At 54.0% G+C, this 15,132-nt stretch overlaps 6 protein-coding genes across 6 annotated transcripts; 4 read left to right on the top strand and 2 right to left on the bottom strand.

Moving 5' to 3' along the window:
• Positions 1–499: 499 nt before the first annotated feature.
• Positions 500–2,412, top strand: PG994_001698 (uncharacterized protein; the record flags this gene model as incomplete). The annotated part of the gene is made up of 3 exons (XM_066853107.1): positions 500–585; positions 647–1,133; positions 1,183–2,412. 3 exons carry the CDS (start codon positions 500–502, stop codon positions 2,410–2,412), a joined length of 1,803 nt encoding a protein of 600 aa, XP_066721248.1.
• A 244-nt stretch (positions 2,413–2,656) lies between these two features.
• Positions 2,657–3,530, bottom strand: PG994_001697 (uncharacterized protein; the record flags this gene model as incomplete). The annotated part of the gene is made up of 3 exons (XM_066853106.1): positions 2,657–2,836; positions 2,992–3,387; positions 3,525–3,530. 3 exons carry the CDS (start codon positions 3,528–3,530, stop codon positions 2,657–2,659), a joined length of 582 nt encoding a protein of 193 aa, XP_066721247.1.
• A 1,210-nt stretch (positions 3,531–4,740) lies between these two features.
• Positions 4,741–6,135, top strand: PG994_001696 (uncharacterized protein; the record flags this gene model as incomplete). The annotated part of the gene is made up of 2 exons (XM_066853105.1): positions 4,741–5,932; positions 6,029–6,135. 2 exons carry the CDS (start codon positions 4,741–4,743, stop codon positions 6,133–6,135), a joined length of 1,299 nt encoding a protein of 432 aa, XP_066721246.1.
• Positions 6,136–6,954: 819 nt separating this feature from the next.
• On the bottom strand, positions 6,955–8,603 carry PG994_001695 (SPFH domain/Band 7 family protein; the record flags this gene model as incomplete). Its single annotated transcript, XM_066853104.1, has 2 exons — positions 6,955–8,452; positions 8,500–8,603. The coding sequence occupies 2 exons, from the start codon at positions 8,601–8,603 to the stop codon at positions 6,955–6,957; spliced, it is 1,602 nt and encodes a 533-aa protein (XP_066721245.1).
• Positions 8,604–11,340: 2,737 nt separating this feature from the next.
• Positions 11,341–11,864, top strand: PG994_001694 (uncharacterized protein; the record flags this gene model as incomplete). The annotated part of the gene is made up of 2 exons (XM_066853103.1): positions 11,341–11,503; positions 11,563–11,864. 2 exons carry the CDS (start codon positions 11,341–11,343, stop codon positions 11,862–11,864), a joined length of 465 nt encoding a protein of 154 aa, XP_066721244.1.
• Positions 11,865–14,752: 2,888 nt separating this feature from the next.
• PG994_001693 (FAD binding domain-containing protein) lies at positions 14,753–15,100 on the top strand (the record flags this gene model as incomplete). Its single annotated transcript, XM_066853102.1, has 1 exon — positions 14,753–15,100. The coding sequence occupies one exon, from the start codon at positions 14,753–14,755 to the stop codon at positions 15,098–15,100; it is 348 nt and encodes a 115-aa protein (XP_066721243.1).
• Positions 15,101–15,132: the final 32 nt, after the last annotated feature.

Raw genomic sequence — 15,132 nt, 5'->3', positions numbered from 1 at the left:
TCACCGTCTATGTAGGTACTTAGAAAGGAAGGATCGCAGTGGTAACTGCAAAGATGATTAATATGATGATCTATCCCCTTGAACGCTGAATTACTGTGCCACCCCCCCCCCCCCCGGTTTGACCGTACTGTACGGCCCAGGGATGATTTAGTACGATCGGCACGCCGTTTTTGAACGTCCGATGTGAAAATCGCGCTGTTTGATTGGATAGAATTGACCCTGTACCGGTTTGCACGGCCTTGCCGATCTGTGTACAGGTCTAATTGCACCGGGGGAGGAATTCAGCGTTCAAGGGGAGAGAAGAAAATGAGGTGTATGTATGCTCCGTAAGAAGTAGAGAGAGGTAGGGATGCTATTATGCTATTACCCCACGTTGTGGAGGAGTGGGGCATACCAATTGTGCAGCTACCTACAGTACTGCCGATCTTTTTTTGAACTTGCGAAATTTCTATCTCGACATACAGACCTCCGTTCTGATATTTCGGTCACCAGCGCAATAATGCATTCGCTGGTAGAACCCAACGCCTGGGTGGCCATCAAGCTGCCCTCGGAAAATCTGAGAGTGCTCCAGCTCACGCCAAACACGTAAGACTTCTCCAGACTGCCATTGCCGCCCACCCCACCACTGACCTTGCTTCTGCCCCAGGACCATTTCCCTCGGCAAGTATGGATCTTTCCCAAGCAACCTGATCATCCACCGGCCATACCATATCACGTACGAATTGGAAGACAAGAAGGACGACGAAACCTTCAATCGCCTGCGCATCGTGCCCGCCTCGGAGCTGTACAGCGACATCCTGTCCTCGAGCTCCTTCCTGTCCCCCGACTCGGCCAGCCCCGGCCACGAGGGCGACGACGCCGACGATGTGATCCCCACGGGCGTCGAGTACGCGCTCGTCGACGCCGACTCGGGCGCCGTCGTCGCCAAGACGGATCGTGCCGAGCTGGACGCCGAGGCGCGCCAGAGCCTGACCATGGAGCAGATCGAGGAGCTCAAGAAGGACGTGACCGACGCCGGCCGCGACATCATCACCAAGCTCATGCTGTCCCACACCGCCATCAGCCAGAAAACCGAGTACTCGCTCGCCAAGTACAAGCTGCTCAAGACGAAAAAGTACATCCGCCGGTTCTGCGTGCTGCCCCCTCGACGTGTCGATGCTGGACTACTGGTTGCTGGAGGAGAAGGACCCGGCCAAGATCATGGATCTGCGCGAGGAGATGATTGGCCTCCTGGGATGCTGGGCAAATGTGCACTTTGGCGGCGAGTCGCGATGTCTTAGCGAGGAAGAGCAGGAAATGGCCGCGAACGGCGTGGATTCCGTTACTAAACCCGAGGACTCCACGGGCCGTTGGTTGGTTGTGGATGATACAGGAGGCTTACTTGTGGCGGCCATGGCCGAGCGCATGGGTGTTTTGTATCCTCCCGAAAAGGATGAAGATGGCATCAACCCTCCACAAAAGCGACGGAGAGACTCAGAAAGCCAGGCAGAGCCCGCCGGAGGCGAAGGAGACAGTGAAGCACAGGCTCCATCAGCAGAGCAGACGCAACCACCGTCAGCGGGCGGCGAAAACCCAGGCCAAGAACACGTCGTCACGAAACGCGTCAAGTACCCGACAGGAGACCCAAGACATAAGGACGACATGGCCGTTCCCTATGCGAATTGCAACACAATGACGCTTCTACACCACAACTCACAGCCTAACCTCAGCTTCCTCCGCTACTACGACTTCGACAACACGAACCCAACGCAGAGTCTAACACACCCGCTCGCACGACATCTGATGACATTGTCCTGGCTACAATTGCTGGATCCCTCGGCTGATTCGACATACGCAAACGAACCACCGACTGTCAATCCCGACGAACTGAAGTCCTGGAAGGCTAACCGCCGGGGCAACTATCACCGGAAGCGACGCAGATGGGCCCGTATCCGCCACGTAGTCGACCGCACCCGGAGCGGCGGGTTCTCGGGCCTCGTGGTGGCCAGCACCATGGATCCCACGTCCATCATGCGTCACGCCGTCCCCCTCTTGGCCGGAGGTGCGCCGATCGCCATCTACTCGCAGACGCCGGAACCGCTCACCGCCCTAATGGATTGCTATAGTGTAGCACGACGGGCGGCCTGGATATCTGACCCACCTGAGAAAGCCATCGGCAAGACCACCGAAGAGCTGGAGCAGTGGGCCGGCACCGATGAGTTCCCTTTGAACCCATCCTTGGTCCTCGGAGCCGCGATGCAGACGAGTAGGGTACGCAAGTGGCAGGTATTGCCTGGACGGACACACCCCCTGATGACGAGTAAAGGCGGCGCCGAGGGTTACATCTTCACGGCTTGGCGGGTGAAGCCTGCAGAGGGCCGGGTGGAGGCGAGAGGAAAAGGCAGGACAAAGAAGGGAAAGTCCGGGCGATAGGATTAGTTGAAAGAAATGAACAGAACATGATGAGGCATGATGAAGATGGGTGAATGGGATCAGGCCGAGCCGTCCAAACCTTGGCTTTGGATCTGTACATAGATCATAAATCATGATACCCCTCAACAGAGCCTTGCCAGCATTGTACGAAATACAGATTGTTGACCTTCATCTGGGAGGTGTTAATTGTGATTTGATGTATGCCTTGACAATCTAACATTGGTACGCTGCTGCTGCTGCTGCTCTACAAGCTCTTTCCCATGAACTTCCTCTTGGTAAAGCTCAACCACCACTTGCTTGGCTTTCCGTCCCCGCCTTCTTCGTATACTCTTGCTAATAACCGGGTAGCCAGCTCTTGTCGCACCTGTGAGAGATATTGCCGCAGCTGTTCGGCATCCTGACGGTCCCGCGGGGCTTCGTACATCTGGTTGGTTGTTAGTTTCCCAACGTTATAGCCTTATATTTCTTTCCTTCCATATCCCCCCCTTTCTTTTCTAGCCCCATCGGCCTCGACTGCAGTCACAGTGATACACACTCCCACGCATATACACCCAGAGAGGAATATCAGCCATAACTCACCTGGTTCAGTGGGAAGCCCGGGTCGCCAGGGATGGAGAAGTTGAGGTCGAGGGCCGTGTTGAAGACCTCCTTGGTGGCGTCGCGGACGCCGTGCTGGGGGCGGATCTTGCCGAGGCACTCGCTGACGTAGAGGATGCCGTAGATGAGCAGGCGGTCGGCGGGGCCCTGGATCTCGAAGTTGCGGAAGAAGGTGTTGGCGCGGAACAGCGAGAGCACCTCGTCGAGGATGTCGTACGAGTCGGCGTCCGGGTCGGGCGACTCGTGGGGCGCGAGCGGCGGGTTGGGGAACGGCAGCGTGTAGGCCGGCCCGCGCGTCTTGGTCCGCAGCGGCAGCAGCGGCACGTTGCCGATCAGGCGCGGCGGGTTTGGATCCTCGTTGAACATGGAGTTGTAGGCCTGGTGACGATGCCGCCCGTCAGGGGGAGGAGTTAGCCATAGCTGGTTGCTGGTGGTGGTTGCATCGGTATCGGGAGGGGGAAGAGCGTAATTGAGGCCGTGCAGGGGGAACTGTTGTAGTGTGCATGCAAACTTACCGGCATCTTGGACGAGATGTCACCGAAATCGTCGGCGATGCTCAAGCTTGTACAATTGCTAATGTTGAGGTTATCGTAGTGTACCGTGATGGAGCTCCGGTGCTGCCTCGTCTTGCTGGGGGCTGCTACTCGTTCAGTGGAGGGGCTCCTTGCTTGCTTGACCAAGGCTGACGTCTGGTCCACACAGGCACTGCACAGGCCGCCTAACAGGAGCAGCGATTCGGGGGTGGGAGATTGTTAGTGAGAGACGTCACTTCCCTGTTCGGCTATTTCCCGGCTCAGTCTGACTCACCGCCACGTTAGGTACTTGCAGGATGTACCTCGCTGACTAAGACTTGAGCAGAATTCATTAGGCAGCCACACATGGATGGATGGGGCTTGTCGCTGCCAGTCAGATTCGGACACACCAACTTCTGGTCATGGGTCGCTAACAGGAAAGCCGGTTTTATGCGGCCAGGCGGGCTCCGTGGATGTGGCACCAAGTGTGTGTGAGGTATTGATTTGTGTTCCGGCTGTCTCTCGCTCCTTGCATCCGTCACCGTCTCTCGTCTCGTCCCCCCCTTCCCCCCCCCATCCCGGACTGGAGCCTAACACGTACCAACTTCCAAGTACTTTGTACCTTTTCAAATTGCAAAAGCTGTAACGTGATCTGGCGATTTAGCGCGAATCGACCACAAGCAGCGACACGCCCTCTTTTGTGTGTATATTTGGCCACCCCTCGTCGCGCCCACATCCACCTTCTCCATTTGGTTTCTTTTTACCGCTCTGGTTGATCTGCGTCTCGAACTCGTCGCATTCAACACCAACACACACCCAATTCACCATCAAGTCTTTACTGCCAGTCTCCAAGATATCTTATCTTAACGCGCATCATTCTTTTATTATCTCGACCGACTACGAAAAAGATACTTGTCACGGCCTGCGCGAGTCAACTCCAGGCCCTTGCAGTCCAAGCGCGTCATAGCATTCTGATTGTCGCAGCTACAAGGGGTGTGCTTGTCCACAAACACCAATCAGGCGGTCAATTTGGTTTCTTTTTTTGCGCAATAGTCACAAAGAAGGACTAGTAAGTACATCATTTGCATTCTTTCTTCTTGTCAGATGTTCTCCAAGCCTGTCCTCCAATATTATTCAAGGTCCTGACTATTATAGATACCCGTCGCGTTCTACCCATTCAACCTAGGACAAAGTTTCTATACAGATGGCAACAGTAACCATGAACACCATAATAGATACGAAACGGTCGCGCAAGGTGCGCAGAAAACACACAACTCCCGAAGTCGGCTCGCTTTGGGACGTTCTTCACGATTACCAGGGCACTTCCCTCTTCGTGCTTCCAATCTGCTGGACCGATCTCCACCCGAAGCTGTTGAACTGTCGCTTCCAGCAGTTATCGCCACAGAAGACCCCAACGCCTACGTCGTCGCATTCACCACGAAGATCACCGCACACTTCTCCCACGATTGTCGCTCTCGGCAGGGACCTGGACACATTAACATGCACCGAGACACCGCGCAACATGTTGACCAAGAACCGCGCCCTTCGAAATGTCATGTCCACCTTATTCCCAACCCATCTTTCGAAACCTAAGACGTGCGCAGAGTTGGACTTGCGATTTGGTGACCGTTTCTACCCCAAGGCTGTACGTTGTCAAGCTCTCTGGAGGCACCCGGATGCTGCCATGTCGTTCGATTCAGCTACAACATGGGCATCAACCCGATCGGCCAGTCAGTTGATCTCATCTATGCACGTCAACATCGCGAGCGACGCGCCAGTGCTGGCATATGTCAGCCGAAGCAACCTCGATCACATTCGCAAAAACTGCTTTCGCATAGCCCCAGGGCCTAATCGATCATACAATGGCCCGGTACATCGGCTACAGATGTTGCGCTCCAAGAACCTGATACCGAGTAATCTGGACGAGGACCAATATTTTGTTGCCGTCATCATCGCCATGGCTCAACAAGCAGCATACGCAGATGGTCCTCGGGGTGCGAATATCTCGCCCAGAGACGTCAGGGTCCGCCTAATGACAACTTCTGAGGAAGATGATGCTTTCATCGTCTACACGGCAACAGTCCCAGCGGCTTCTCTGATGATGTTCCACGAACCGCACAAGGCACCGGTGGGCGATGCGCAGATCAAGATTGACTACGCCCGCGTTCCGATATGGCCTGTCATGGGTCTTAAGGAGCGACTTGGGCAGGTCCTCGGTCGGGACGTTGTGGGTCATTTCGACGAGCATAATATGGAGATGTTTGAAGAAGAGACTCCTGCACCTATTCCCGAGTCTGTGTCGCCAAAGCGTAGACGCGATGTCTTGACAGAGGTTCTCAACGCGAGCTTCTCCGAGGACCGCGACTCGAGTCGCGACGGAAATATTGGCAAGAGGAGGTGTCTTGAGGAAGGTAGGGTTGGCGTTGTCCGATAACCCATGCGCGTTTGGATTGCTTTGCAGAGTTGCGTGCTTTGAGGGAATTGGTTGCTGAATCTTGGGTTAACAGGTGGTGGTGGTGAGCTTAAGGATACTCCAGCAGTGGTGTTGGCTCGCAGCGCGGCTTGGCGCGAGTTTGCGAGGAATGCTGGGAACGAAGAGAACGACAAATTATGAGGGATGGGGTCATCTGTTGATTTTTCTCAACTAGATAAACGGAGGGCATCGATCAGGCAAAGAGTCTCACGGCCTCTGGATTTTGCGGTTTAATGGGTTTTGACGCGGGCGACACGAAAGAAAACATTGGGCGTTGATCTGCAGGGCATTGTACCGGAGTCAATGCCGAATAGGTGTATATGCGTGGATGCGCAACACGACTGGCATACTTTGATAGTCGCTTTAGCACTCACATCGGTATTGAGAGCATGGATTATGACGACAGGGAAATAGGGACAACATCATTTCGAGATTGGCATGGAAGAAGCCAGCGATATTTTTGGTTCGACAAGAGAAGACTTTCAACGTACATAAGTTTGGTGTTTTCGAGGGGCTTGCCACTCAGCACGAGCTTGCAGGTGTAGCTTTAATCCCTCAGATAGACTCGTGTACCATGAGGGAATGATTAATGAAAAAGAGCTTATAAAACATGTTCACCTTACCGCGTTTTTTATTCTATGCCGATGCCAGTTCTCATAGTCACTGTTTAAGCGTAATCAGGGATATTGAGTTATTGTGTCGCATTATAAAGCATGTATTGATTCATGATGACTAAAGACTACATTTAAAAGAAGAAGCAGAGATTGGTATAGGGGTATAGACAGAGTAGCCAACCAACGCCTTGATCCCATGAAACCCTCAAATGAGGCCGGAACACGAACACCTAGAATACGTAAATGCGTAAATGGCCACGAGGGGCAGAGAGGAGTCAAGAAGACGAAAGTCGTCTGTTCGAGGGTTGTTGTTGTTTGTTGAAGACAAAGAAGAAGGATTTAAAAGTCAGAAACGATTGTGTTTTTCGTCGTCGTCGTCCACCGGTTCGTTCCTCCAAGCCAACCCATCCATCACTTCTTCGTCTCTCCCGCCGTAGATAGAGGGAATCCCGGCAACGAGCGCACGCTGATCTCCCGCGAGTGACAGATCTAGTGCTTCTCCCCATTGGGGGCCGTGGACGTTCTTGCCGCCGCCGTTGCTCATCTCGCCGGCCATGCGGCCGAACTGCCACTCGGGCAGCGTGATGCCCGTCTGCTCGTTTATGGTCGTCATGAGTGGCGGCAGCATCTGGTAGACGTTGCGCATGGTCGTGGCGCTGTCCCTCTGCGCGGGGTCGCCACCGGCGCCGGCGTCGGCGCCCGTGTTCCAGACGCTGATCTTGGGCTGGAGGCCGCGGATGGCCTCGGCGTTGGCCTTGGCCAGCTCCACGTACGTGCCCTTCTCGATCATCATGTACGACAGCAGGCCCTGGGGCCCGCCGAAGGCGTGTGACATCTTGGCGTAGGCCTCGGCCTTGGCAACCATACCCTCGGCTTCCTTGAGCTCCTTTTGGAGTTTTGCATCGGCGTTGGTGATGGCGGCGTGCGACCAGGCCTCGGCGTCAGTCCTGGTCTTGTAGGCGCCCGCGTCCATGGTGCGCATCGACTTGTCGTACGAGGCCTTGGCGTCGGCCGTCACCTGGTACGCTTTGGCGTCGGCGGCTTGCTGGGCCGACTCGCGCTGGATGGATGCCTTCACGACGTCGGTGGCGCGGAGGCGCTCGAGCTCGGCGGCGGCGCGCTTGACCTCGACCTCGCGCTTGAGGTCTTCGTCGCGGGATTGCGTGGCGCGGGTGGCCTCGATCCTGGAGATCTCGACGTCGCGGTCCAACAGCGTCTTCTTCGTCTCGAGGTTGGCGAGGGCATTAGCTCGCTCGACGTCCCGGTCTGTCTTGGCCACCGCCGTCTCGGCATTGATCTTGGCGATGTCGCGCTCTTGCTGACCGTGGCGCTGGGCCTCTCCAACGTTACCGCGGAGCTGGGCGTCGGCCACGTCAATGCGGGCCTGGTTGGTCGCGCCTTCGTGCGCCTTCTGGGAGAGCGACTGGAAGTAGTTGGAGTGCTCGGCGTCCTTGAGCTCCTTGACGTTGGCGTTGTAGATTTTCAGGCCGAACTGGTCCAGCTCCACCTGAATATTACGGAAGATGCGGCGCTTGAACTCCTCACGCTCCGTGAAGATCTCCTCCATGGTCATGCTCGAGACGAGGACCCGTGTCTCGCCCTCGATGATGCCCTTCACGATCTGGTTCAGCCCATTGGTGCTCTGGGTCTTCTTATCGGGGGCTTCCGCGTCCGAAAGAAGCATGGCGTACTTCATCAAGGCATCGCCCTTGTCCTCATCGTGGACGGGGTTATGTCCATCATTGTTGTCCGCTGGGGGAGCAACTTTCTTGTGGTGCCCTTTGGCGTTGGCGCCGCGGCTGTTGACGTCTGGGCCAACAGTGAAGACGACAGGGGAGGAGGAACTGGAGTTTCTCCTTCGTCATGGGGCTGGACGCTGAAGCGTCGGCACCGCTGGAAGGGCCAAACCCAGGCTGCCTTGGAGATGAGGACGTTGGAGACGCCCATGCCAGTAATGGCAAGGTACTCATCGGGGGCGGCGATTCTGTAAGACATCTTGGCGGATAATGAATATTTGGATAGGGTATATTGATTTGACAGATACTGCTTCGATAATTACCAGCACACCACTGAGATATGTACAGACTGTGATGGTGTTAGAAGATATTCGTCCTGGTGGGAGCGGGGATGTTGCAGGTTAAATAGGCGCCTAGTAAGCAAATGGAGATTGCAAGTAATCAACTTACGATTATTTGCCTTCGGGAAAGAACAATAAGTTTGGCAATTGTGAGAAGGTTTGCGGTCTACCAGTTTCGTAAAGTGGCTTGGCTGTCGTACAAACAAAGAGCGGCACCCGGTGCTGGAACAAAGTGCCGGGAAAGAGCAGGTTGTATGTGATGTAAGTACGTATGATGTAGCCACTGACTACATGTGTACTGTTAATGTTGTGTTGGTTACTCGCCGTCGTGATTCTCTCGTCACGAGTCTGGTTTCCATTGATATTACGATATGCTCTGGTGGGAATGCAGAAAGGGAACTGGATTGCAGCCGACTTATATATCCGACACAACGCCAACATCGACATGTCCAGCCAACCATTGCGCCCCCCCTCGTTGATACGCCTAGTTCCTGAAAGACAGGCCATATGGATAAACATCTGGCCTATTGGACGAAGTATCGAAAATCATATTTCAGCCTCACCCGGACTTGGGGCTATGCTGTGGTCACAAGGCTCTCTCAGAATGCCTGCCTGATTGTGTTGACTTTTGATATTGAATTTGCTGTTCCGGATTGCCCCGTTCTTTCCGTCTGGAGACCTTCTAGCGATGAGATCTTCCCCACTATTCCCCACCGGACCCTGCAGCTGCAGCTGGGACCCACTTCGATACTAACAACTTTGGTATTGGTATTTCCCTCGTTCCATGGGTAACACGGCAGCCGCCAACTGCACCGAAGCTTTCAACAGGCCTTTCTCCAGCTGCATTCTACTCAGGCAGCTGAGATGTTCAATATTGAGAATACCTAACACTGATCAATGTGTTTCTTTATCTGGTCTATACATCATGTAGATGAAAGTCAATTCCTTCGTTTAAAGAGGCACTGCAATCTTGCCACATACGTTCGTTGTTGTAGGGCATCTAGTCAGCATCGTATCAGGTCATGTTATTCATTTCTGCCCAACCATCAATATCAGGAATCGCTTCCTGCCTTGCATCAATGCCATGGCAAGTGGCATCGCTTCGGTCGTCGCTTCCCGGCGAAGTTGATCTTGGGTCAGCTCGGCCCCACATCAAGTACGGCGTAGCTATCTCCAACTCGTACGGTCTGTGGCATGGTCGGAGGAACTCTCCCCACTGGGCGAAGCAAGCGAGCTCGGCGATCCGGACCTGCCAACTCTGCATAGGCGACTTAGCAGATCGATACGATTGATTGTGGTGAATTTCGCATAAGATGGGAATGCTACATACTCCGGGCATACTCTCCGCCAGTTCCTGCCTCCACTGCTGTGCCTGCAGGCTTACTATGCACTACTTTATCTGACATTCTCCGATGCGAGATAAGCCACACCTCAAGGTTGACTTGAATCCGGACGCTCCTGCTGGGGAACAAAGCCTCGGTACCGTGTGGGGTGCCCGGTCGACGGCCAAGACTCGCCAGTAGGCACAGCCACCAACCGAGAGTCCTAATGCGGCCGATGATAAGAATCGAGAGTCCTAATGCGGCCGATGATAAGAATCGAGAGTCCAGCTTCCCTCTGATTGGTTTATTACCCGGCTATGCGGCTTGTCTGATTGCTTTTAGTTTGCACGTGGTTTACAAGAAGGCAAACTGGTAGGCAGATACACAAACTTCCTGCGATATTGCTCACCTCTACTACAAGTACTTGCGCGTTGTGCGTCAAAGCAACAGTTTCAACGACCTGAACTATCCCCAGAAGCCGGCTTTCCCAGAGGAACGACGTCACCAGCTCCAGGCCTACTTATTGCGTTTCGGTCATTCCGTGGCTGTACTTGAACCTCCGATCCGGCACCAACACCGATAAGGTAGCTGCAAACAGCGCATCTGCGTGTGTTTCTGGAAGGTCACATGAGTTGTTCGTTATCGTACCTTTATGGAGGAACTACTAAATTCCAGATCAGAAATATTCTCGAAGGCACAATAATCTTCTGAGCTCTCTCGAGGTGGCGTTATCCCCGTTGCTCCGGTGCGACGAGAAAATTCTCTAATACGTTGATCTGCCGCCTCATCGTTGCGATCATCGAAGGACTTTTTTAACTTAGCTAATTAAAATTTGTCCACGGAAATTGCCCAGCTTCTTGTTTCTGGCCGTTGGAGTCGTGTTTACACCCTTTGGAGCAGCATGGCGAAGCAACTTACCACGGGGAAGAGGAACTACCACCTCCCTACTCTGCTACTCCTGGCGAAAGCCTCACACCATCTAGACAGGCTGATCCCACTTCCTGGGCGTCGGAACTGCATGCACATCTCATCGCAGTCCCAGACCGCATTCGACAAAACCGTCAACTACGAGATCTGCAGCAAGTTGAGACTGATGCATGGCTGGCGGATCATATAAACCAAAAGACCCTAGAATGCCTCGATAAGTTGGGAGAACAGAGCTTCACACCCTTCGTAGCAGTCCTGGCCATTGTACCCGCGCCCGCAGTGCCTGAAACGGCCACCTGGGGCGAGACGGACGAATTGAAGCGCCGCGGCGAGATAGGCCGTCTGGTGCCAGTAGAAACTCAACCAAGATGAAAATGAAAAAGGCGGAGATCGCAAGAATCCAGATATGTTCAAGTCTACAGAATCAGCAGATCAGTCTTGGGCTGAAGGTGGCGAGTTTGATGACTGGGGACGGTTTGAGGCATTCTCGTCGCCTGACAACACCAGCTTTCGGTTTCAGGACGAGGGCATGGCACGCCGCCTTGCGTCTTATATCGAGCTGCCAGAAGGTCTCAGAGTCACACAAGCGGAGCCCACGAGCTCCGTACAGCAAGCTGTAGAACACCAGATCCCGGCCCAGAAGAAAGCAGAGGCTGGGGCTGGGGCTCCGGAAGACGCAAGAATAACGCGAGCACAGAGATGATCACATCTACACATTCTGCGGCATCGCCGGTGGAAGGAGGACCAAGAGGCACTGTAGCTGGGGGCGACGTAGCGGGCGCGACAGGACCTGTCTTCTACAGGCCGCGCCGTGAAGCCGCTAAAATGGATGTCACAGCAGAGAAGGTGGCTTTCAGGTGCAAGAGCCCGATGGGTCTTCTTGAAAGTCTGAGTGGGTGGGCAATCATTGTTAAAGTGAAGGTAGCCTAGGGAATTGATGTCATAGCCAAGCTTCACAGGTGACCGACGTATCAGTACTGTGGACAGCCGGTACTACCCAATCCGCACAGATTGCATAGGGGATCTTCGCAATCCTGTTGCTCGCTATTGAAGCACATCTCCCATTCCAGACAGGTTGATGTGCAAGAGCCATTAGTACATCCACATTCAGACGCGACCCCGAATTCTCCACCGTTGAGGTCGTTGAGCTCCAACATACAATACATAGGCAAATCTGGGTTGAGACGGATTAGCTGCGTCGGTATTAAAGCCATAACCTTTTACAAGCCATGAAATGAGTCTTACTATTGGAGAAGAGTGCTCGAGATGAACCACCGCTGGGGACGAGGCCAATGGAGAAGCTGTTTGCCAAGCACGCTTCCTGGGAGTTCAAGTTGGAGATGTAAGGGGAAGGGAATTTCGACTCGTTCAAGTCTGTGCCGTTGCAAACACATTGGCCGTGGTCCCAGACTTCGTAGTTGACGGTGACATATAGCCCTGCTTAATCGTCGTCGCGCAAGGTATAATACATCCATGCCCTCATACAATCCTCGACAGGGGCGGAAGTGCAGGCAAAGATGGCCAAAATAGAGATCGCGGACTGCGTTCGTTAGGGGCGATGATGACGTTAATGGCCATGGCCAAGCTGGACTGGGGGTTTAGAAAGATATGTACGTAGGGCACCTGGCTCATGGACCTGCTACTTGTAAATGAGGACTGATATTCCCCTTGAGCGTCATTCAGTCCACAGGCGCTCCCCTACACCCCGTAGACCGGTCTCATCATTAATGAATCAATGTTCCACGATGTTGGCATATTAGGCATCCAAATGACACGCAAACTTGGACACCTGTTGTGATGTTTGCGAAAAGCAAACGACGGGTGTTGCCGCATTCGAATAGAACACGACGGCTCGCCTGTTATCGAGAGATTATGTGTACGACCAAGATGCCAGCACATTTCTCTGAAATGTAATATGAAGTAACAGGAAAGGAGGTTTGTGCGACATGATAGATGTCATGGCGCCGCGACTCAGGTTCTGGTCCAGCCACCATCTGCACCTGTTGTGTCTTCCCGCTACTGAGCACGGCGCTGCCGGCCGCCTCTACGCATGATTTGCTCCTGATGAGTTGGACACCGATGTACCCCAAAACCGGCGGAAGGCGCGCCACTACACGCAAGGATAGGTCACGTCAACACGCTCCCGCTCGGCGTACAGACCTTGGGGGCATCGTCGCTGAGCTCGGCACCGCCTTCTCCAGCGACCGATTCACCCAGTATCGCGTCGCCTTGGGCATAAGCCTTTCGGGCACTGCACGAAGTGAGCGCGATACTGCTGCTCAATCCCCAATATCCCTACCATGACAGTTCGTAGGCCACTTCGCCCGCCTACTGCGTCCCGACCCCCTATCTCAATGGTAAAGTAATCGAAGCGTCACGATACCTCACAGCGTTACCCACTTTCGACTTGCCGCGTGAAACTCAGGTTGGGAATCGATAGAGCGATACTTTGTCATGCGCGTCAGGTTCGTGGCTGGACCATGACATTCTGGTTGAGCCCATTCAGGTAGGACTCTGGAAGGGAGGGTCCTACAGTCTGGGTGGCACTGATGGTAACTAGATCCTTCAATGCATTGCTGTCTTGACTAAAGACCAGTTGATATCATCCCTACGGCCGAGCCCTTGAGATCCTTCACATCGGCGACTTGGTTCATGAGTCTAGGCCCTCTGCCAAAATGTATGGCCATTCCCTCAGTGACCCCCCGGAGAAGGTAGATGCATTCATATTGACTAACTCTCGATGTGAAGGATGCGCTACCCGATAGCATTGTTCAGCCAGCTTATTCGTGAAGGGGGTCGGCGTCAGCATCTGGGAGGTTCTAAAGTGAGTAACAGTGCAGGATCGCAGGATTCCGACCCCGAAGCTGCAACAAGAGCACTTGATCAACGACGGGCCCCGATCGTCTGTGGTCGTACGAGCGTGTGTTCTGGGGTGTGCTATCCCGTGCCAACGCAGTTCATCACTCGGAAAGGGTGGTTCGGCAGATGGCCCATTTAGTCAATCGTGTCGGGATTCAAGCTGAAGTCTTCGCTCATTGGGGCACGCTGCCAAGCCACTCATCATGGAAGCTTACAGTACGAGAAGATGTCTTAACCATTTTTAGTTCAATCTGAATCCGAAACCGAATGGTCAATGGAGCGCTGACATGGTACTTTTCTTTCCCCCATTCCCCCCATCGCGACCTCCGAATCCGAGGGTTATCACGAAGAGGGTCCGCGGCGGAACCACATGAACGGTGGAATAACTTTTCATCGTCGCTTTCGGCGTGAAGGGGAATACGGCACGGAGGCCGGCCGCCGGGGGTGGGGTGGAGGGACCTGACTACCAGTTATATATATCCGGATTACATGCACGTGGCTTATAAGATTACAGGGCTGAGGGTGTGCAGGCGCCCGATTACCAAAAGCGTGTATACTTATATATCTCGATTGCATGTGAAGGATTGATGACGGGCGTGGAGCTGACCGGAGGTTTGGGGGGCCTGATTGGCACCAAGTGCATAGATCTATTTACTTGGCGCTTATTGTACTTCACGAGGATTGCCCAAGTTGGAAGGCTTTGGACATTACAGTAAGTATGTTGGCGGAGGAGCGGCAGCCATGTGATACAGATTATGTCGTTGTTATCGTAGGAGTAGTTGCAGTAGTTGTGGGAGGAGGAAGCAATTGTTGCTCTCCCGTCAGCATCGTTGCTCAAGTTCAAGTTCGCTGAATCACTTAAATATGCGTGACATTTCCCCTGATCGTCGCTTTCATGCACATCACATCCACTCACTCACTTCCTACCATCGTCAACAGATCCATTACCCAAAGCCGACATGGATGACTTCATTACCTCCCTCACGGGCAAGCTTTCCATAGGCGCCAGGATCCTGCTGGGCCCGGAGGCTCCCGACTTCCAGGCTTCGATGAAGCGCTGGTCCAACCTGGACGTAAGCGTACCCTATACCATCGTTCAGCCGGCGGAGGAGCGAGACATCGTGGCTACTGTCCAGGGCGCTATCCAGGCCGGCATCCCTTTCGTCTCTGCTTCCGGCGGCCATAGCTCATGGTCGACCATCGGCCAGGAAGGCATCGTCATCGACTTGAGCAGCGTCAGGGGAGGCAAGTTGATGAAGGAGCTGCAGACCCCATTGCACCCGCATAAGTGGTTTACAGGTACGTAACCAAATCCATATACAATCTTGAGGCCCTTCTC

The sequence above is a fragment of the Apiospora phragmitis genome (assembly GCF_038363925.1).
Source record: "Apiospora phragmitis strain CBS 135458 chromosome Unknown utg000002l:1.0-5516284.0:1.0-5523493.0, whole genome shotgun sequence".
Classification (NCBI taxonomy): Eukaryota; Fungi; Ascomycota; class Sordariomycetes; order Amphisphaeriales; family Apiosporaceae; genus Apiospora; species Apiospora phragmitis.
The sequence above is the reverse complement of the archived record's forward strand: the minus strand, read 5'-3'. Positions and strand labels throughout refer to the sequence as shown.